Raw genomic sequence first — 24,898 nt, 5'->3', positions numbered from 1 at the left:
ATTAACTTAAAAAAACTCAAAATTCTTGTTTCACTGATGGTACTCTAGATAATTGAACTAACTTCCCGTGTTAAATACAAAGTCAAAAGATAAGGCTGAAAATTATTATGGATAGACTACATAGCTACAATTTGCTACATTTGAGAATTTGTCAGTATTTGCAGAATTCTACATTTGCTAGAATTCTGCAAATACCTACATGAAACATGCCTATGACATTCTATGGAAATTTTAAGGGTTAAAGTAATTGTGTAAAAAGGCATGGCAGATTCTTTTCTTACAAAGAAATGCATTGTGGCATCAACCCAAACAAAAGTTCACAGAAAAGTAAAACTTGCTTTTCAGACTGAGATAAAATCGAGTTTGAAGGAATTACAATTCTGTAGAGATGTACTGCAGTACTAGAAAAATGACCAACTATACAAATGCTTAATTACACAATAAGTCTGCGCCATGTGAGAGAAATACATATCTCTAGTTAGGAAACCAGATGTAAAGCAAAATCATATCTTCACAGGGGCTAATGAAAGAGAGGCTTTCCAGTCTGAACACTGCCAGAGGGTGCAAGGAGCCTTCTGTTACTCCTCCTTCTGCTGGCCACTTCAGTTCAGAGGTCAAAAAGGAAAAAAGCAGCACTTTTCAAGTGCAGAGGAGAAGTTCAGAAGAATAATGGGAAACTTTCTAACAAAAGAACAGGATTTATAATGGTGCTGTTAATGCTTCCGAAATAAAGTTTGCCATCTTGCACATTGGTTTAAAAGACATTCAAGCAAGTAATCTTCAACAGTTTGACTGTATATTATTCATACTGAGGCATGTCAGCAGAAGATCAACCATTTCTTTCTTTGAGAGAGTTTTATCCCATGCAAAAAAGTGCACTCAAAAAGACACTCTGGTGTCATACTTTAGTTTCTATCTCTAGGATGATTTTGGAAGAAAGCTTTAATGAAACACAACTTTTACAGGAACTGAAATGAAAAATTATTACCATAATTTTACTGGTTCATCTTTCTAGGCTGATTTACATTAAGATGAATTCCTGTAATTCATCATGTCCACTACACAAACCTATCACTAACTTTTAAATTAGTAAATGCTTGCTTGTTGTAACTAAACATAAAACTATAGCCACATCAATAACTTCATCTGAAGTATTTTATTCAACATAGAAGTTTTGGCAATAAATCACATTATGTGCTAGGTAAGATCAGCTATTTCTAATGCTGCTGACCAAATAAATAAATATATAAGTAAAATTAAGCTAATTGGATAAAAACCCACAAGTTTGCAAGAACTTCAATTTTTCATTGTAGCTCTTAATAACCACAGAATAAAGTATCAGATTTTGTTATTTTTTAAGCACGGCTTACATAGCAATGTAACTCTATAATATTCACTAGAACAGGGTAACTTCCCTTTAATATCAGAGGGAAAAACTTTTAAAAAGCAGTTTTCCCTAAAATTTAAAGACCACTTCATACCTCATGAAAATAAGTCAGAATTTTTATATTAACAAAGTTGCATGTAAAATGAGAACAATGAACACACACATAATACTTTCTGGTGTAGTGTCTGATGTATAAAGTTTCCAGACAACTTTAGCTGAAATCTAATACTGCGAACGGCAAGAGAAGATCAAGACAAATATAGCTGTTAAGTGTAGAGTTTTTGGGGCTTTTTTGGTGTTTTTGTTTTGTTTTTGGTTGTTTGGTTTTTTTTAGTAACAATGGTTTATACAAATAAATGTTATTTCCCTTCTTACCAAGATTTTTGCTTGATCACCACTTTAGCACAAAAATGGACAGAATGGAATGGTTTTAGATATTTGCTAGGTTTTCACCCAATTAACTGCAGCTATTTCTCACAAATATCTTCTTCATAGCAAAATGCTTACTCATACTGAAAACAGCTCAGCAGCAGCTCCTTGAAGAGCCAACCTACTCCCACAGAAAATAGGTTCATTATTAAAGCAGAGATAATAAGAAACACAGTATCTAGTTTAAAAACTCATCCATAATTTTGAGATTATAGTCTCAGCTTACAAACACAGTATGAAAAGAGTCCCCTTGAAGTACTTAGTGAAAATAAATAAAATTCTAGCAAATCAAAGTACTTGTGCACTAAGAATTATAACCTGACTTTCCAAGCAAAGACCGCTTGTTAAAAAGTAATCTAAAGCAGCTTTATCTCTTTTAAAATAGAAAAAATAAGATGGCCACAGACATCCTGTTTTTAAACATCACTTTAACATGGAACAGTAGCTTATGTTTCAGTTACGGGACTGGACTAAGCTTTTGGCATATATTAACAAGCGTAACTCACATTCAGTAGGTTTTCTGGGAGTACCAAAAGGTAAAAGGCAATGCACAGAACAACTAAGTGCCAACACAATGAAGGATAAATCTGCTTTCAAGTCAGGGGGTGAATTTGAAAAAAAGGGTCTGTGGTACTGATCCTGCATTTTTAAATTGCAGAATCAGTACCACAACTCAGTACTATCCTTCCCTTAGTATTGAATCTCGGAATATTTTTTAAGTACCTTTGATACTTAGAAACTCATACCATATTTTCACAAATGGGGCTGAACAGAAAGTATGCTCATTTGAAAGTGAGTCTAAAGTATAGCTGGCTTGGGAAACTGAAATACAATAGCTGGTCATGAATAAAATCCATACTGTGACAATTTTGTTTTCCTTAACCTTTAAAGGACACAGTCAATACTTCCAAATGTACTAGTGTATGTGTACTGCTCCTAAATAACTGCCCTCTACAGAAATATGTACATGCTCAAATTAGCTTTGAGCAATAAGACTTCTAAAAATTGTACAACACTTTAGTTCATATTGACAAGTGCTTTCTGTTCATACAAACAAGTACCTCCTGTAACAATTAGACCATAATTTTAAAATACTGACATTTGTGTTGAATCCATATCTTACCCGTTGAGTCTTCCAAATCAATCAGTTTGGGCATTAAACTTTCAGGTAACTTTTCTGGCAAATCATACCCATTCTTCCTAGCAACTACCAGATGAAATGCAGCACAGAACTCGTCCAATGTCAGTGCACCATCTTTATCAAAATCTGACAGTTCCCTAAGAAGGAAAACTTTGTGTAAATAAAATTTCTAAAAGTTATTTTATTTCCAAAATACAGGCTTCCATTTTGTTACTTGGATGAGCAAAGTTTATTGTTCACTTTATGCTACTAAACACACCATATTAGTGCAATATGCTTTACTTCTCAAGATGATGAGCCTTCATTAATAACAGCTTACAGATAATTTAAAATCACTTTTATCTCTTTTTTAACCCATTTAAGACAGTACTAAATAATTTTATAGGTCTCAGATTTTTGGCAAAGTATACTACTGAAATTGCAGTGCTGAGGCAATATGATTTATTTTAAATGGGAAAATACCTGAAATAGAAATCATTACACTGAAAGAAAGATAGCACCTACCAAGGTAAGCCATTTAATGATAGCATGCAATGATGAATTACAAATTCCAGAATACAATTAAACAAAAGATTTGCACAAACTCAAAGCTGAATTTGCATCATGTACCACAAATTGTATTTAAAAATGTGAATGCACGTTTCATTTGAATTTACTTAGACATAAATTAATAAATAAATACAGATAAGGAAATAATTATTTAAATTTAAATGCATTTTTAACAGTAAAAAACTCAAATAAAGTGCTCCTAACTCTGAAGAGTTTGATATTTTCTCCAAGTGCCTTATAAATAGTACTAGCTCAGGACCATGAAAACCGAATAAATAATACTGGCATAAATATGTGCAGGACTGTGTAGTAATGAAATTTTACTTAACAGTTTCTAGTAAGTAACTATTAGATGTCTACCAGGTAGAGGTCATCTTTCTAAACATTTATCATTAATAATTATTTTAAATAATCACACTTACCAAATATGAGAAAGTTCAAGAATAGGTAGTTTTGACTTAGTGAAAAATTCTTTAGCTGCAGATCCTAAAAAATTGCAACAATTGTTTTTAATATTTAAGGCAAGTGAAATCATTAGAAGACTCAGATCTACTGTAAAGGTGATGAGTTATTTAGCAAAGGTTCTGGCAAAAATGGCACTAATTACTAGGGTTAAATGATAGAAAAAGACATACTAGTTTCTTGTCTTTCTTGAATTACACTGAACTATAATAGAATATTATCAGCAAAATGCAGAACTTTCTTCAAAATAGTATGCAAGCCTAAGTACAAAACAAAGACTTCATAACAGAACTGATGCACACACAATTCTATTTTGTAAAGAATAACTTACCTGGTATAAATCCATTTAGATCAGGTTGAATGGTTTTAAACTGATTAACATAATACTGCCTTTGTTCATCAGTTATTTTCCAGGGGTCATCATAACTACTTGATTGCCTACGAATTTCATTTGCTGTTGTAGCTGATGCTACTGTTCGTACTGTTGTCTGGTCCTGAAATGAAATATTTTTCCTCAGTATTATCTACCTTAAATGCTTCTACAAATTCTCATCTTCCTGCCTTCAAAATATAAAGCATAGTTAAAACTCACAGTAGTTAAAAAAGTGCAGGAAACCATCAGCAGATGGCATTTCCAGGATAATGGCATGGTATTTTTGCACACTGATACAATATGGAATGACCGCGGGTATGTAAGCAGAAAAAAAAAAAGTATGGCACATATGCACAAAAAGCTAAATACAAATGTTTAAAAGTCATAATTGTTGACATTTTTAAAATTAGTAACTTTCATTTAATCATTCCAAATTAAGGCAACTCAAAAGAACAAGTATCTGTTGGGCAAATAGCACTGAATTGACTACAGCACAGATACACAGTAAACAGCTGCAATGAAAATTATGAAGGAAAAAAAAAAAACCCAAGGATTGCAACATCAATCTGAATGAGGCAAATCAAATACCAATAAAGTGTCACACCTGGACAGAAGCAGGATGCATGGCTAAAAGAGCACTGGTTGGTGGGGTATCTGCAAAACTGACCCAATTTTCTTGATGGGGTGGTGGTGAATGGCCAGACCATATGGGATCACTAGAAGTAGATGAGCCTGAAATTAGAAGAAACATTTCCTTTTCAAAAGACAACCTTGAAAAGTGAGAAAGAACCATGTATATGGAAATATCTCCTGTCAGGGAGATACACTATAGGATGGTGAGAAAAATGAAAACCAAAGTGCACCAAGGTGAAAAAGTTCACCTTCTGACATTTCACTTCTGTAGATTTTTACATTACATTAGCTTCAATCTGCACTAAAAAGACAGAACTGAGGAATGAGCTTATTGCAACATATGTAAAATGTAAATTGGATTTGATCCATTTAATGGGTTTTGAATGAGTTAATAAACACTCCATATTTTCATTTAATTGAAATAAGCAACACTTGTATGGACAAATGCTATTTAAAAGTGGCATATCATATTAGCATTTGACTTCATTATCAATATTAAACTTTCTTTTTTATGTTTTAGTTCACCATTCAAAGAACTAAGTCTTGGAAATTCCTTCTAAGAATCAGGGGCTTTGGCACAGACAATCCTTTTCCTCTACATCATTTCTAAACTAACTTAACGCTTTTAAATTGCTTAAAAACAAGCTAAGAATAATAACAAGCATCCATATAGAATGCTGATATCTGCTATCTATTAACTATTTGGAACACAACAGTTGTAATTCATCCAATGCCCTGCTATAATCTACTTCTGAAGAACTGCCAATGTTCAATATCTTAATATTAAAATAATGATGAAGCAAAGGCAGAAAGACAAGGCCATCCACTGCTCTACATACAAAATCAAAATTCTTTAAAATTGCAGTTGCAAATTAAAAATTTAAGGAACTCAAATTAGAGAGAGAATACAAACCATTTAGAACGAGTCTAGAAGAATCCCAGGACTTCTTTCTACTCCTCAATTCCCAAAAGAAATGCTGAACTCCTTAAATCTAAACATTTGTGAAACTGATGAATCTACTCTTCTTGCACAACTAAATGCCTTCTCTTGAAATATGCCAAATAAAGACATACTTAGATAAGAATTTTTGCCTTGAATGCAGAAGCAGACTTCCTTTTAAAAGGCAGATCAGCTTCTTGTGAATTTCTGTAAACCCTCCACACAACAAGAAACAGGACACTGATGTCATGAATTTAATTCTGCTAGTAAGATTTAATTTCAAGCAATAAACACCAAGAATTTCTTGTCATGATGCTGACTAAAAAAAACCTGCTATGACAAGTGCATTCATATGGAGGTAATCAATTTATGAAGCTGACAAACATCAACAATTTCAGGTTCTTGAAACCTTTATGACACTACACTGCAGTAAACAGAATGAAGGAAATCTGAGAATCTGTGAGGCACGTTGAGGACTAACATCTTAAGTGACAGTATAATTGTTAGTATATAATACTGCTATCTAATACCTGGCAACATGCAATTACTCTTTCATTCCATAAATGAAAAGTAATAGGAAAAATGCTTAGAACCAGTTTATCTTTGCTCTTTTCCTACATACAGTAGTCATTGTGCAGAACACATTTAATTTTGCATTATATTGAGTAAAAAGTAGTATTTGCATGAGGAGAATTTAATAAAATTATATTTTTTGTGGAGGATTTTTTCTTTCTAAGTTAGCTTTAATATGATGAAAAGGCACTATTAACTACTCATTTTGTCTAAAATTCATCCTCCACTTTTGGAAGCTCCTGATGTGGCCTGGAGTTTCTAGTGACTTTTTCCAAGTGCTGAGAGTAAAGGTAAGGCATTTGACAATGCTTTATTTGCTTTGAAGTTCTTCTTCAGTAGCTCACCTAACTCTCAAACAGTAGAAAGAAACGGAAGAGAAAAGCTCACTCTCTCTCCACCTTGTCTCTTTTAGGACTAACAAACAGTCAGAGGCAGGCAGGACCTTCCCAACAGTCCTTTTGATATGTGGCATTCAAATTTTATTTTTGATACACTGACTTTCCTTTCTCTACCTCTCAGACACTGACATTATTACCATTAAACTTACATATGTTTACTCCTCCTTCACTTCTCTCAAAAACTGATCTTGGTACAATTCAATTCATATCTCACTTTGCACAGCATCTGTTCCAAAGCAGTACTTTGACAGCAATGGAAATGCTAGTAGCACCAAACTGTGATACCTTCAGAGTATTTTACAGGTATTGCAAGACCTGTTTCCTTTCTGTCCGTTCAAATAATACCAGCAAGAACATTCTTACATTACTGTTCTTGTTATTTACTCTCCACTGAAATGTTTTAGGACACAGGATGGAATGGCTGGAGAACACTGGAGAAAGATTACTAGTAACCATGGAGACCTGGAACTACACACATACTCATGGACTGCCACCAGCCAATAACTCAATTTGACAAAACCATTGATAACAGAAAGGTGGAAGAGAAATTGGAAGAAAACTGCATCACAGAGAAGACTCAAAGCCATTGGTCTATTTTTATTTTATTATTTGTAACCCAATGAAGAAAACCTTCAGCAGTCTCTGTGCATCTTCATCAGTGGAAACACCTGCAACACCACTTTAAATGGAGAATAGGCCCAAGACCAATTATCAGATTTGATCAAGCTGGTGAAGTCTAAAGGTCTATGTTTAGCATGAAGACCTAACAAATTCCTGTAGCTGCTCTCTATCTTCCACTAGCTTGAACATCTTACCAACACACTGATAACTTACGGAAAACAATCTAATTTCCCGTGGAATAAAAACTACCCCCTTTACTTTGAGATACAAATGGAAATACTCTATCTAGTTAACAAGTACTTCTCAATGACTAAACAAATTTTGGTTTACTTGGACTAAATTTTCAACTAAGTCTGTAAACTAAGAAGAGCTTTCCTTATCATCAATATGTGGTGCAACAAAACCGGAAGCTGAATACAACTCTGACAGTAAGATAAAATACTGGAGAGCTCTTATGCCCAGGTAAGAGTATTCCACAGCTTGTAACAAGGCCAATTGTCATCAGTTACTGAAGCATTAACTAGGGAACAAAGGACTGTCCAGTCCCCTGCAAGCCCACTATATATCTTACGGCTCTGAAGATGCAAGGGAACTGTTTGCACAGTAGACATATTACCATTCAACTTCATTATCAATATTAAACTTTTTTCCACTGGTAGACATGTTCCATTTCTGTCCCTGAAGTGTTCACAAATGGCTACAAAATGCCTCCCAAAGAGAAAAGAAAGAAGTACGGCTTAGGTCTGCAATTTCTCATGCATATTCAGGAATCAACACAAAACTCTGATGTCGTGCCAAAGCTAACAAATATCCTAGGACAGAACAGATGATCTCAGATTTTTTAAACTTGTTTTAGATCATTATTTAGATACTACCAACATAAATATTCTCCTTTGCTTGCAGTCCCAACAGACTACAAGGTAATAAAAAAATATTTTCGCATTCTGACATGCCACTCAAACTATCATTTAAAGTACAGAAGGGTTCTTTCTCCCAGGTTTGTCAACATCATGATCTTATCTTAAACTGCTAAATCAAAGGCACCTGAAAGACTTGAGAGGCTCAGGTTTTAACAGACTTGACTCTGACATTGCAGGATGACACCTGAGCTAACTTTAAATGTTCTACACAGGTAATCAATGTCTGTCACTGAATTTTAATTCCTGATACTAAAGTAAAATAAATGTATCCTTTGGGGCTCTCTTTACAAAAAATCTTGAAGAGAGATGGTAACAAGCCTTGGCTTCTGGTTTCGTATTTGTAAGCACACTGAGCTAGTGTGACAGTACCTCAGAAACCAGTAATAGACATACAAAGCATTAACACTATCCTAACTGAACTACAGTGACAGGACAACACAAGTGACGAAAAATAGCAAAATCCAAATGCTTTTGCTCTTTTGAGATGAGAACAGGTTTTCTTCCAAGAAATTGATAACTACAGCTGTAAGTTATGAGTTAGATTTCTAATGCAAGACAATGTGTAAGATTTTTAAAACCAACAATTGATTTATCTAATAATTATTCTATTTCTCAATAGAGAAAGCACTGTTTAACTTTGTTCATAGTGGGAGTATGATGATGCAATGGAACATTTACTATGCATAAGTCAGAATCTTCCTGTTTAAATATATCTTTCTTCAACAAAAAAATTAGATTTGATTTTTGCCCTTCTGGTAACAGCAGATAAAAAACATGCTGTTTATTATCTGACCCACCAGAAACATTTTCCCACCTGAGATTCCATGGTTACAGTTGACAACCTCATAATGTGAAATAATATTTGAGAATAAAGTAAAATACAAGCACAGAGACCTGGGTTCTCAATTGGCTTGGATCACAAATGAACTGGCACAGCCCTACTGAAACTATAACACTTCACCTGGTTTCTCAGAAATATCTTGCACTGGAAGAAAGATGAGCTTGTAGTACTGATTTTAAGAAAACCAACCAGCAGTCTATCTGGTTCTATCCAAATGTCATGAGAACATAATTTTTCTATAAATACTCTCCTTAAAATGTATGATCAAAATGGGGGGAAAGCTGAACTGCCTATAACAGCTGAAATTCATAGCAAAAATTAATCATCCGCAGTGCAAAAGGATCATCCACAGTAAATTACACTGACAATTTTTCTTAAAGTAATATATGAAAAACTACTTTAGCATTGCCAGAAGAGACAATCCTTCTATATTAGCATATTTGAATTACTTTAAATAAACTATGAATGTGTTCCAGTATGGAATAGAAAATCAAGGAATACTGAGCTAGTTCAGAAATATGCTCTGAGAACTTCTGAAAAATTTACCCATTAAACATCATAACAAAACCATTACCAAACTGAAATATGAACATGGTATTGTAACTTTATCTTTAAGATAGCAATATTGAACTCTTCAACACAAGGAAGAGTTTTCATACTGTTCTGGAGTCTGTGACTTTTTAAGTTAGAAAAACTTCACAAGTTAGAAATCAGACACACTTGTATTGCAGCTTTAGAGAAAAAATTCAGCTGAACTACAGGAGAAAAAACATTGAGAAATTGAGTGCTGACAGTGCTTGGATTGAACCCTTAGAAGTGATTATATAAGCAATAAGCAGACTAATTTTTTTTTTTTTAGTTGCAAACTGACTGGGACTTACTAGCAAACAACATTTACAACACTGGCATAAACCTCTGCATACAACCCACTTCACTTCTGAAGTTTTATCTTCTTATCCAACCAATTCTCATAGAATCCCTGTTCCTCCATAGATGCTTAGAATTAGAAAATGACAACCATTGAAAGGTGACAAACCAATTTTGGAATATCATAACTGAAATAAACCAAGCAATCACAGCTCAATTTCAAACTACAACCTACAAAATGCAACATTATTTAGCAGTACCAACAAAATCAAAACCTGAATTACAACTGTTCCCAAATTTATTAAGACTACCAGGTATCAGAAAAGAAAACAGAACTTTTTAAAATAAGACATATTAAGGGGAAATACTTTTAAATATGAATACAGGTGATACAATAACAGGGATTGTCTTCATGTTAAATGAACATTAAAGGATGAAAAGCTTCACTGAAACAAGTGGTTCTATTATCTGCTGCTTTCCCTTGAGGTCCCCACATTTTCAGGTATACTGACAGCTTCTGCATAATTTCAACAGGATTATCAGTTTTGATTTAAAAAATTTTCCACTGGAAAACTTAAGCACTCTTTTCCTCCCTCCAAACCCTTAGCATTTCCCCATGTGACCGTAATAAATGCATCTGCCATATGTAAGACTACAGATTCTACAGTGCTGCTATCAACACAGATACTTGAATCTGCAAGAAAATTTCCAGGACTGGAAAACACAAAGATAAACTGTCCTAAGCTCATTTATTATACTTATTTAAGAATTCCACAACGTTGGGTTACCACTGAAGCATAACAAGACATTGATACCTGGTTGTACTTCACTAAATGGAGCCCAAAAGGGCCCGGGTCCAGCAAGAGGTCGCTCATTATTCCCTCCACTGGGATGGCGGTTGTGCTTCCTCCAGGTATGTGGAGAGGTTGGTGGGGATTGCTGCGGTGAAACAACTGGAGATGTGGACTCCTAATAAAACACAAGAATCTTTTAAGTTTTTTACTATATAACTAAATACATCTAAAACTTATCTAAAACCATTATTTCTAGAAACAACCAGTTAAACTCTCATTTTAGAGAGTGAAAATTTCAGTACTTATTAAAATGAGGGAACAGGAGAAATCAGGTAAAGTATAACTAGGACTGAACACATTTACATTAAACAATGTCATCTAATACATTTTTAACTTGGCATTCTTAAAACAACAGTAATGCTGAGTTAAATGACTTGGCTACAAAGGAAACTAGATTATAAGACTCACTTTCATATGTGGTAAAAGTAACATTTGAAATCATGTCTCAAAATACATACTCACTGTGCAATTTGTTATCCTACCAAATGTTAATCAAATGATTCACAGTTATTTACTTTCATTTAAAACAAACCAGAATTATATATTGGTGGAAAAAAAAACCCCACCAAATAGCACATTGGATTTTCTAATGTGCAAAAACAGAGATGCAATTTTTTAAAAAGAATGATGCCAGCTAGATTATACTTCTCTGCTGTACAGGGCAAAGTTGCCATGATGCTAAGGCTCATACTTCTCTTTAATCCCATACTGTACTACATTCTTCCTGAACAGGTGGGGGAAAAAAAGAGAATCACATGTGCAATTTCTACATGGAATGAGTTCTCATAAGACATTCAAATTGCCATTTCATTTCAAACAAAATACAAAGAAAAAAATAATTTATATTGTACAAAGTAGTCATGCAGTAGAAAGTAATTTCTTCCCTATATGTTTATCTTTTGAAATTCTTGTTTGCCAGTTCTCCCAATTTGAACTGAACGGTATTAGTGAAAACAAGTAAAAGAAAGTAAATCTTGAACTCCAAATATCCTGAAAAGTAATAACAAAGCCAAAACCTTCAAATTCTGTTTCAGCAGTACACAGAAAGTTTGGTATTCTACGTAAACAGGTGTTAACATATTATCAAGTATCAAGACAGACTAAATGTAGGCTTGCCCAAAATTAGCCAAACTGATTTACTTTGCTAATATTCAAAGACCATTAAGCTTTTTAAACAATACTACACCTATGAAAGTCTAAAAGTCTTTTAAAAAGTCAGAAAGTGCCGTTAACAAGCTTTTCTCCAAGAAAAGTATATTCTAAAAGTACATGCATCCTAACAAAAAAGCTTTAGAGCCTCAATGACTGTTAATTTACAATGTATTGCTATAAACTTTCACCTCTTTTTTGCCCTCTAGTTTTCCTATTCCTTGTAAATTGAAGCCACCTTGGTTGATTCTGCAGATGAGGTATTTTCTGGAAGTTCTAACTATCAAGTCTGATTTCCTCAAATAAGTTTCTGGGCCACAAAATTTCAAACTTTCATTCCAAATATTTAAATCATGCTCATATATATGGCAACAAGTTTTACAAAATGGCTGGGAGCAACACTAATTCATTTCAGCTCTTAACTGAGGGATCAGCTGACTGCACAATCTATATTACTGTTCCTCCAAAGTACTTCCATTAATTCAAGATACCTTTTCTGTTGCAGCTATATGCCTTTCTGTACTTTGCCCTAAGATTTCTCCTTGTTCCATTTAGTAAAAAGATTTATTTTCAATGGCAGGACATTCTTATCCTCACTGGTACATGGGGACAAGAAGGGAAGGAGTCAGGGTTTCTGGAGTGCCACTTGCAGGCTGGAAAATGGAACTGAGGTTGAATGGCTACTGTGCTTAGCATTGTGCAACAGGTGATAGGAAAACCACGACACTGCATCGCTTAAATCAATGAAAAGCTTCCTCTTCCATTAGCTTTTATACAAGCCATCTTTTATCAAAGATTTGAAGGATGTTTGAATTTTTTAGACAAAACATCATGGAGTAAATGTAGAGAAAGCTATGCTTAGACAAAGGTGTTATTAATTTAATCCAGTACCCTTGCAAATCAGATGGTCCAGAAAGACACAGAAGAAAACCTGAGGCAGACAAATGTATGATAGTCTACCTAGAGGAAACTACTCACTACTTCTAGTAACTGCATGTGAACATTAAAACTTGGCACACAGTTATCATGAAGCAGCCCTGCCCTAGGCTGAGAACTGATCTTCAGTAAGCTTCTGCCTAACAGCTGGTCTTACGCTGCCAGCACAGGAAGTAATTGTATGATCCCCAATTTTAATTCTTCTAAATATTTACTATACATGTGGTTCATGTGATTCTGTAAAGCATGTAGTGACAGTAATCGGATCATCAGAAGCACAAACATAGGAAATAATTAACTTTGTTCTCAGTGTGCAAACCAATATTATATGAGAATTCTGAGCATTTACAGATTTCCCACAATTGATTTGGAGCTTACAGACTCCAAAATAATTAAATACCAAAGCATACCACCAGCTCTGATGTCAAACTTCTGGAAGGGGGACAATCCACATTTTTAACTGTACTGTCATTATAAGGCACACATTCCCAAACCAGTTAAAACCCAATTTAGACAGCATTGCTCTGGCACCATCTCTCCCTTGCATAATCCTAGTCACTCACAAATACCACTCATGGCGTTCGTTCACCTAGCTAACTAGAATCTTAAGAGAGCTAAAACCCTTAGCTGGTTTTTAAAAGCATATTTACATATACACACAGAAATACGTGCATATATAGCAAATGTCTTGGCCAAAATACTGATGGCTTGATGCAAGTGTAAAGGAGGACGAAAGCCAAAAAAGCCTGGGGAGGAGGCAGAACAGTAGAAATACTGACTCCCATTCTAAAGCAGTCATGGGAAAACACAATGAGTAGAGATTTACTAAAACTGCAATTATATACAGGTTCATCTAACCCCTGTATATAGGTTATTGACTATGTATCTGCCTTTACACTGGATAAAAAGTTATCAGTTTTACCTAGAAAACATGGGTTGTTGTACAGTTTCTACTTCAGTTTTGTCTTGAGCTTCACAATTTAGCAAACAAAGGCAGTAATTGTATCAGAACCACCTTTATTCTGAGCTGCAACACTCATTTGCATAATGTGATAGCATTTTGAGAGTTTGTGAATGCATTTATTGCAACTGAGCAAGTAAGGTTGTTTGCTGTCACCTCTCTGGTCTTTCAAAGCCTGAAATATCTAGAATCCCATTTTTAAAAGATAATTAGGATACAGAACCTAACTGATCTGCTCTCCCAAAGTGTAGCATGTAAGAACAGTTTGCATTATCTAGCTTACTGGTAGCTCAGTCATTTGAAGTTACACACTTAATCTCTTTGCGAACTTTGAAAATTTCACTCAGCGTTTGCACACTGTAGAAGATGCTTATCAGATCAGCTACTATTAAAATCTTATTTTTATAATTTTTTTTAGTATTTTCAATGCAATTACATTTAAAGAACTACCTTTCATTTTCCCTCTAGACAAATCTCTATAAAAAAAATCAAATCAATTACAACATGCTGTATTTTACTATGTTAAGCCACTTATTTTATCTCTTCAAATGATTCCAGAAAATATCTTAATAAAAGCATGTTGACATAAATGGTTAACATTTTCATGTTAAATCAAACTAATGAGGACATCTTTGTCAATAACTAATCAAAATAAAAGGTTATAGCTACCAGACAAAAATTTAGTAGTATATCTTAATTAAGAAAAAAAAAAAAACAAGTTTAAAAACATTGTAAAAAAGCATTTTTGTCAGACTAGAATTACAAAACTGAGACTTGAAGCATTCGTAATTTGGATATTTTTGAACTGACAAGAAGTTACTAAAAATAGCATGTGAATTAAAAAAGGTGATATAATATATGACTAAAGGAAGAGCCTTAGTGAAGACAAGTCAAATAAACTGGCTTAAGGCAATACAATAATGTGCTAAAGGGACAATACTGCCCAGAGGGATCTCAGCCTCACAAGGGCATTATAAGCATACATGAGACAAACGAGATTATAAACCTTTTCCTGGGTTGCACACATCAGGTCAGAAGAAAACTGCCTAACGAGAATTCCAGAGGCAATGAAGCCAGACATGATATCTAAAGAAGAGCTTTAAAGGTGTTGTGATCCAGGTCCTGATACCACCCAGCCTGTTTATGAGTTAGCCACCAGATCCATAATGAAAAAAGATTTATTTAGAGATGGCAATTGCATTGTAGAAACCAAATTTTTTTAATCAACTGGCCTTCATACCAAAGAACAAAACAGCCCAAGGTTCAATGAGAACTTCTCCACTTGCAACACTATACATTTTTCAAGGCAGGATATATGGTTCAGCCAATTGATGAAAATAATAATTAAACCAGAGACAAATGAAAAAGAGCTCAATCATAGCATGAGAATTGATACTGGTATTTATGTGATTTCCTCAACAAAGGAACTGCACTACATTTAACCTGAAGCTGAGCATTATCTCAACAGGGTGTCATACAGGATAGTACCAACAATGTGGAGATTAATTCAAGGATCTAAGGTATAAAAGAACTGCCTATAGAAGGGGCAAAGCTGGATTGTATTAAAATGGGAATTACAAGGTTGAAGGGAAGTTTCTAATAATCCTCTTGAATGACTGATTTGGACAATAACCTAATCGGATACTTTAGATAACCAATTATGCACACTACATAGCATGCTTACAAATTTTAACAACAAATGTAAGGTAGCAAGCAGATGGATCCCTTTCAGGACATAGGGAACAGTCAGCTATCAAATTTTAAAATATAAAATACATTTTTTCTTGCATAATGAACATTTACTACTAAAGGCCATAAAGAGAAGACTGGATGAACAGGTCATGTATCAGACACCTACAGTATGTCAAATGTGACAGATTTTCTTTAATCACAGTTGCCAAGATATATGAGGTGAGACATATCAAGAAAATACAAGAAAGAACCCTACAAAATAGTATTAATACTGGTGAAATGTCACTTGGGCTAAGAAATACAAATGTAGCAAAATATTTTCAATGAATGCAAATTCAAATTGGATCACAGGCAGAGAAGGATTAAGGATTACTGGTAACTACTTTATGAAATGAAACTGAGACTACAGATTGTTTTGTCAAGCAAAACAGAGCTAAAGTAGAATGCAATAGTGTTCCAGTAAATACTGGTAGTGCCCTGCAGCAAATACTAATGACAAAGTTGTTAAGTGAGCAGGCTGAGTTAAGTGGGAAGTACCACCATATTCCTACTTAGGCCCTGGAATAGTTTTCTCCAATAAAGCCAGTGTGGAATAAAAGGCTTCACAGCTTCAAGAGAACCCTGATCTTTTTAAAAACTTCTTGTAATAATAAAATTACATATGAGATCTTTTCCAGTTCTGTCCTTGTAAACCAGGTATATTTTATCTGAAATTACCTGTTCAATCCACAAAACAGAAGTGCACAGAAACAAACTACCAGAACTACTAGCAGAACCTTAAAATAAAATCACAATAGCTTTCATACAGTTGAAAGAATTGAAATTATCAAATTCTCTCTGCTACTGGTATCAAATCTGAGCTTCTCCTCCTAAGGCTGCACTGACTTAGCACTAAATCAGTATGATCTGGAGTGCCAGTAATATGCTTAAGGCACCCATAGGCAGACAAGTACCTTCAGCTTTACCTTTTATTTTCACAGGGGTATAGCAAGTTTCAGCCCATAAGCATTTGTCAGATATGTGTTTTCCAGATGTTATAGTCTCAATATGTATTGAAGCTAGATACTCCCCTTCCTGGAAAAGAGGTAAAAGTATCCTAAAGCAGTACCTGATCAACATCAGATCATACTTAAACCCTGAAAAAATACTTGTTTTTTGGCTTTAACAGCAAAACAAAAAACGTCTCCAACACTGAGAACATTTAGTCACTTGTGAGCTACTTTCAGAAGACACAAAATTCTTCCTAATCTCAACATTGCTGTTTCTTCTAAGAAAGTTTTCAGTACAATAACATTTTCAGTAACATAGCTGCTACTATCAAGGTATAGATATGTATATACACTGTGGTAGCATACCTACATCACCAAAGTGCTCATATAGATGTCACATTGTCAGCAGAAGCGCTCAAATCTACTTAGTCTCTATTTTACAGGAAAAAGAAATTCTGTCAGAAGGAAAAAATATTTTCACCCAGTGTTTTAAAAATATTTTCACCCAGTGTTTTATCTCCACTAGGATGTGCAGTTAACATGCTATCCAGTAAGGGATGGCATCATTCATTACTCAGCTAGACTTGTAAAATCAGTTCTGCAGCTTCCATGACAGCTGAGCATGATTTCAGTCACCTTCTAACAATATTAAAAAGATATAAACTTCTGCCCAGTGCTGTATTTATACATTACAAAAGCTACACAAAATCATTTATAGCTACTCTTTAGAAACACAACCTAACTGCTATTTCCTGATTCCCTGCCTCCAAGTAAAGTTCATTGAGGGAACTGCTGAAATAATGCATTGAAATAGTTTTACCTAGAACATTTCAGCAGACAACATATTGAGTAAAGTTCTTCTACATAAATTATTTGTGATTATGAGATATTATACTAAGCATGACAAATCTCACGAATATAGAAATCTGTATACAGTCATTTTTAAAGATGAAGATTAAGATACCTTATGATGCCATACAAATTATCTTTCAGCCATAGCATTTTAAGAAATCAATGCATTCTCAAGTGCTGGTCACATTCTCAAAGTCACAAACAGTTTAAGAAAAAACAAACCCCTAAATTCGCTAATAGAGAATCTAAAAAGTACGTGATAAGCTCCATGAGTGAAATATCCAAGCTTAACTGACATACTCCTCCAGAAATAAGAATGATCCCTAGGAAGATGACACATTGTGATTTACTTTTTAGACTTCATTTCTTCAAATACTCATTGGTCAAAAAGATGGCATAAGACTTCATAATCTGAAATTCTCTAAATTGCATAAATATGAATGATACTCCAGATCAAGACAACTAAATCAACAATTTCCATGAAAACATGGATAAAAGCAGCACACATCTTTTATAAAACAACCCAATTAGCATATTTATATGGTTAAATGAGAAACCTGGGCTCAAACTCCTTTCTCAGTTTATTTCTAACCAGGTATCTGAATCTAAGTATTAGATTGGGACAAGAAGGCTGCTTGAATGGGGTTGTTGTACAGTCAGAAATGTGGCAGTAGCCACAGATTGTTCAGGTTTACAACAGGGTGACAACACTCCCCAGATGTTCTACACCGTGAAACTTAAAACCGCTGGACTCAATGCTGTGTTATCTGTTACATTTGTTCCAAGTCTGCTTTCTGGGCCAGATTACTCCAAGGCCTTTAGATACAGAGTTTCTTTATTCTGAGGCTCTCAGACAGACTTGAGTAAAAAAGAGATACCAAGTTTTTATCAGCCAAGACCGAGAAATGAAACTGGGACGCAAATACACTTTTGTGAATATGAGGCTTCTTTATTCTAAACTTGAAGACTTCAAACACCAGATTTATTTTTCTTTTTGTTATTTTGACATTATGCCACTACAGATTCCTGTATCAAATTACAACTGTTCACTAAATAAACTCAACATCATGATGGAAGCATATAAAACACAGTTTCAGCCCAATTAAAACCTCACAATCAGATTTAGGAAATCTGTAATGTGCAGAGTGCTTGGTGGCTCTCTCAAACACACCTAACCAAAACTAGACAGCAAAAAGCTATCTTGAGACCTACTACTAGCTCTTTTTGCATTATTATCTTCTCTTTCAAAGAAAGGAAGTGGCAGCCAAACACTGATTATGGATTTCCTCTACTAATTTACTTTTTCTTTATATTGGATCAGTCTGGGCTATTTCCATAGAGACTAATAAACGCTTATGAGTGATTCCTTGGTTCCCACCGAGACTATGGGAAATTCCCCAATTCTTTACAAAATAAGCCCAGAAAAAAAGCACACAATGGGGAAGAAAACAGGTAATTCAATACATATGCCCAGCAAAATTTAGCATTTGTACTCAGCTCCTGTTTGTAGAAAAGACAATCAGAAAGGATTTCCCCATGGACAAAGAGCAAACCGAAAGAAATGCGTATGAGAAGGCATAGAGTTCTAACTCTTTACAGTTTTCATTAATTCAGACATCTTGTCACTGAAAATGAAAAAAAAACAGTGAACAAAAAGTAATCTGTTTTCTCATTATTAAAACACAAGAAAAAGCTTGTGTTTTAATAACTTTGGTCTGTTTTTCTAGTTCTCATCCTTAACAGTTAAACTGCTGAACAATAAGATGTGAGGCAGAAAAAAGCTACTGTGAAAAGTTACAGACTTTTTAACCAGATTTGCATATATTGGAGTATGTTGAAGCCCTAGAAATTCAGTCTTCCATGGCTGTACCACCATTCCAGTGACCAGGAAACTGATGGGAACAATTTAATAAATGAGCTATTAACACCATAATGACTATAACTATATATTTGCCATCCTAACTTACACACTGAATTTCTTTTCTGTCTCAATTCTTTGTCCATTACTACCAATATTTTAAACACATATTTTAAGACTTCATAAAAAATGTCTCCTACATGCAAGTATTTCAGAGGCAGCTATGGTCTTTGTGTATATGTCAGTATAATTATTTTAAGAAACTATATTGGAAGTAACCTAGCTCAGAAGCCCTATCAAATTGACATCTACACAGCAAAACAGTGATTAAGAATCCCATTTAATCTTTTAAGTTAATTCACCTGTTGATCAGTTGATGTACGCTGCTGAACTGTGTCATGGCTCACAGAGCCTTTTTTGACTTGCATCCTGCCAGGCGGAGGAGGAGGAATCACACCTGAATATGAAGCTGGGTTATCAGCATCTGAAGAATACAAGGCTGTGTGTCTTGACTCTTGCTCATTCTTTGACACAACAAATCTGGGAAGAGGGAGGTCCTTTACTGTTGGAAGAAAAAAAAAAGAAAAAAAAAAAAAGCAGGATATTTGCCATATATAAATATGATGATTAAAAATAAAAACACTGTTCTATTTTGAAGTTAAAATTTCACACATGACTCAATTCCTTACACACTGAGACTGCTGCTATAGTCAAGCCAACACCTGGCAGCTGGAAAAAGCAAATACCTATTCTGCTACCCAAACTCTGACTTTGGTCACACAAAGATGACTTCACATTGCTCCATTACAGCTTTGCACCACAACTTGTGCACTAAATGCAGCAGCAACCAGATAAGCTGGATCTAACTCATTTTTTCCTAGATTTGTCAACATTAAATTCCTGAAGCGTCATTTTCAAAATTTTTCTACCATTTCTAGCACATATAAAGAACTAGAGTCTTCATATAAAACGGTTCATCAGGAAAACCAATGCTAAAATACTGCAGTATATTCAGTATCATCTTTTAGTGAGCTAATGTCATGTTCATATTTAAAACAGATAATATAATCTAGGTGTACTACAGAGTGTGACTATTACTTAAACACATCTATGCATACTTTTCTACAACAAAAGCTATATTAGCTCATTTGGAATACTGGAAATACAACTGAAAATATTCCAATGTCACCTCACTTTGATATGAACAACTAAAATGCAAAGTTTCTACAAAATGCTAGGAAGCCCATTAGCTTAATGTACCATGGTTCAGAGTAGCCCAACATAGAAATGAGACTACGTAAACCTTCAATTTCCCACTACAAGATCTCTACCATTTTTCTCCCAACTGCAATCTTCTTAGTGCTCCACTTTGAATAAACATAAATAGTGAATTTGCTGTACAGCTTATTTGGAAATTATGTCTCCAACACAAAACAAAATTACAAGCATGGCTCAATTTAATTTCTCTTGCTGACTGCTTACGTAAATTACTTCTGGTACCGAGAATGAGTCAGTGGTACTACAACTATATTAAAATACAAGATGAAATTGCATACTGTTTATTACATGAGCACTGTACCCCATGCTGCAGTAGGAAAGTAACATAACTAAACAGCAAACCATGGCCAGCCAAAAGTGAAAAAGCCATTGCATACAAGTGAAAATCTGTATGTCTGCAAAACCAGGAAAATACAGACACCAGATGATCCAACTGACACAGGGGAAGTCTGTGCAATCAGCTGTGCCTGCACGAGTCACAAAATAATAGAGAACTCAAAAGAAACACAAAATACTCTACTGTCTTCTTTTAAAGCAAGACTAGATAAATATAGGTTTGTTTAGCTGTACTAAGCTTCTACATGACTAACCTGCTATTTTTACCTCTCTCCTCTCTGGCTTTTTCCAATAACAGCAGAAAAATCTCATTTCAACACTACAGCATTTGTTGCCATTCAGAAATCCCTCAATAATAAATGTGAGAGCTGTCATGAATGGAACTAACCCTTGACATTGAGTATATTAAAGAGTTCTCTGTACTTTTCATGCCCACATCCTTCCTAATATTTTTTTTCCACCAAAACCTGTATTCCATACTTAAAAATATATATATTGCTTTGAAATAGACACTGCTCATTCATGTCTCAATTTTAAGCTTCCTGGAAGGAAAATTTTCTGAAGGAACAAGAGCTTTGGAGGCTTGTAGTATAATAACTAATGCCAGTATACTTACTCTACTGCCCATCTGAGTAATCAAAAGAGTACTTAAGAACCAGTTGGCCCATACTTACATTAGACTTGGTATTTAAAATTTGACTGAGTTTCCACTCAGTAACTCAGATAACTAAATGTCTTGTCTACTGACAAGACACACAAAAATACAAAAGGAAAAAGTAGGAAGGTGAAAGAAATTCCCAAGATAAAAGAATTAAGAAAATTACAAAAATCGATGAAACATGCATAAAATGGAAAGCTAAAAAGTAGACGTCCAAAAATATAAGCTTTAACTAATTTAAAGTGTCTGAAGAGACAAAGAGTATACAGCTTAGTTTGGGTTGGCTCTAACAATTTGTCTTAAAGACATCTTGGAGATGGAATGTAAGCAGAACTAAAGTTAGCAAAGCTCAGAATAATTTTATCAGCCTGCTGCATTTTAGTTGTTGAGTTAGCTGTTACAAGAAGACTTGAATCATTCTAGAAGCAGGAAATTCATAGATAGGACTGGAACCACTGCAACCAAGGCAACAGACCATAGCTAAAAACAGGGTAAAAATAAATGTTCTTTCTGTTGTACTTGGTGTATTTCATAGCCTTGGAACCAGTTACAGAAAATTATTCCTAGAAGTTCAGAAATCATTACAAGTAATTCTAATATTGTCATGAATCAAGGAAATTATCAATGTGAAAGTAACATTCCAACCACTGTTAACCTTTTAGCAGCATATTTTATATTTTGAAATTAACTCTGTACCTTCATTTAAATCTTTCCTTCAAAGATTTCAAAGAAATCAAATTCTTGTGATTTCTTTTTTTTTTTTTTAAACAGAAACCTCCTTCTGGTTAAGGTACCTTGCATTAAAATAAAACCAAGATTATAAAATCCCTGTAAAAAGCCTACACACAGATTTGTCTTTTCCTTCTCCAACAGGCATTTTATAAGAAATTTCACAAATGTTTGATCAAGTTCCAGTTTTATCAATATTAAGAGTTGAAGGTTCTTTTCCCACTTTTCTCATTTTAGGACATTCTGCTACAACTTGCTAAAGCTTTAGATTAGGGAACATAACAGGAAAACTAGGGAAATGGTTTATAAACACACAGTGGCTTATAAACAGAAAGGGACTTGAATACTGGCAAAATGTTGACTAAAACAATGCAGTTTTCCAAAAAGCTACAAAACCCCATGAAATCAGTATAAAGAGTTTGTATGAACCTAGAATAAACATAACTGTGAGAGTATACAAAGTGATTAATTTCTTTTTTATAGCTTTGTCAAATACTTCAGTCATATCAGATGGTTTTCAACAGTCTCCTTAACTGCTGTTTAATCTATATCCTTTAGACACAAAAAACTCCTAAGACATCTTTCTTATTTATTAACATACAAAAATCATAACATTTTTCTACAGACATGAAATCTATTAGGAAAGTCACTCTAAGGCAAAATTTTGCTCCAAAGATATTTTTAGCTTTTGAGTTGTGTCCTATAATGCAAGGGCTATAATGCCTTAAAACTCATTACTTCATCTTCCTAAGTCTCTTTTCATCTTACAGAACAACAAGGACACGGATCCACTTATCTCATTCAGAAGGCTACAGGAGAGCCTCACATCAAAGCTCTTCCTGCAGCTCTAAACCATCTTTCTAGCATAAGCCTTCCTCCTGTTTCACCTATTTCACCACCCACACCACAGCTGACCTTTGAAAAGTAGGGTAACAGGTGATATGGCTGACAGCAGACTTCAAAGATCTTTTACAGGCCATGTTTCTCACTAGGAAAAAATCTTAAACCAATCTTCATATCTGCTCTTAGAAGGGAAAAAACTGTCAAATCAAGTGCAAAGAAATGTAATGCTAAAAAAGATAACCTTCTGTCGCAATCAAGGCTTTGGAAATCCAGCAGCTACAAAAGTCTGCAAATGCTGCATTCATCTTCTCCTTCCAGTTTACATTACTCCTCTTAATACTTCACTCAGAGGACATGGCACACAGTTTCTCACATCAGTAATCTATAGAATTAACTTGCTCCTACGTAGTAAGTACAAGTTGTTCGTTCGTCCCATGGTGAATGCAATACTTATTCAACTTTTATTTACTGCACAGTAAGAAAATAATCTCTCAGTTTCTCCACATTTTTAAATTAACAACACAGATAAAGATATATCCCACTAATTTACAAGGTTACTCTGTAAGAATATGTAAGACAACTACCAATAATTGCACTCAGCAACTCAATCCCCACTCCCTCGATCGTGTGATTTACCTGAATTTAAGCTTTCCATTCTTAGAGGGAGACCAGATTGGGCCATAGCAACAAGTTTCAAAGCAATGTAAAATTGACTTCTTCCAAAATAGCCAAGTCTTGTTGCACCACAGAGCTCCATAATCTGAAATGAAACACAGTTACTTATAGAAAGAAATTTTAAACACAACAGCTATACAGATTTCATACATTTCAGAGAAGCACGCCATGTTTTCAAACATACTGAATCCCAGTCCACAATGATGACCTGCAATCTTATTGTAGGGCATTCCAGCTTTTGCCAGGTCACTGATAAGACACTAAGCACAACACATTCCAAATCAGACTCTCAGAGTTAAATTATCCACACTGCCTTTTTATGCACTGAGCAGTCCCATCTCGACTGCAATGCTCCAAGTGAAACACTTGTTGGAAGCCAATGTAGATGGCATCACTGCTTCTCTTTCCTCAACTACTGTTCCAGACAATCTGGTGGTCAAATATTCTTGGTAATCCTAATTACTGTTTTCACCTTCATATGCCTAGAAACGGCTTCTAAACAGACTGGCTCCACAATTCCTCAGGGACCAAATTGCAGCTCACCACCATGCAGTTCCCCAAATAAATCTTCCTTTACATTCCTGAAGATGACTGTAACAGCTTTCTCCAATCATTGAGATGCAACCCTCCACAACTATTCAAAAAGAAAGATGGCTTGCAACAACATTAGCTAGTGCTCTCAACATGATCAGAAGGACCCCATCTAATCCCATGGATTTGATAGTTCTCTAGAGACCCTTTATCTTTTTGTAATATTACTAGTTTCTCTCCTTCAATCTCATCACAGGCATGAAACTTTGCCTGTGACCATAGGGCAGAGACTTTCAGACTGATTTACATCCATGGGCATGAATTTCTGTCCTCACCCTTCCCACATGAGCTCACCCTTCCCACATGAGCTCAGTCATGTTCCCTTGTTGGCAAACCTGGTCTCTTGTCACATTTGCACATTTT

The 24,898-nt window shown here is 34.7% G+C and overlaps 1 protein-coding gene across 14 annotated transcripts in view; it reads right to left on the bottom strand.

Moving 5' to 3' along the window:
• The window catches only part of REPS1 (RALBP1 associated Eps domain containing 1), a 63,882-nt gene that overhangs the window by 24,274 nt on the left and 14,710 nt on the right, over positions 1-24,898 (bottom strand). For 12 of the 14 annotated variants that reach the window (XM_030268113.4, XM_012572514.5, XM_012572517.5 and 9 more), the window contains exons 2-8: positions 23,906-24,029; positions 19,788-19,987; positions 10,950-11,103; positions 4,946-5,073; positions 4,300-4,462; positions 3,929-3,992; positions 2,940-3,094 (exon numbers count right to left, since the gene is read on the bottom strand). In XM_030268113.4, the coding sequence (XP_030123973.2) occupies positions 2,940-3,094; positions 3,929-3,992; positions 4,300-4,462; positions 4,946-5,073; positions 10,950-11,103; positions 19,788-19,987; positions 23,906-24,029 (988 nt within the window). The remainder of the gene's footprint in view (positions 1-2,939; positions 3,095-3,928; positions 3,993-4,299; positions 4,463-4,945; positions 5,074-10,949; positions 11,104-19,787; positions 19,988-23,905; positions 24,030-24,898) is intronic. The other 2 variants (XM_032747325.3, XM_030268116.4) reach the window with 1 other exon arrangement.

Source organism: Taeniopygia guttata, chromosome 3 (genome assembly GCF_048771995.1).
Source record: "Taeniopygia guttata chromosome 3, bTaeGut7.mat, whole genome shotgun sequence".
NCBI lineage: Eukaryota > Metazoa > Chordata > Aves > Passeriformes > Estrildidae > Taeniopygia > Taeniopygia guttata.
The sequence above is the reverse complement of the archived record's forward strand: the minus strand, read 5'-3'. Positions and strand labels throughout refer to the sequence as shown.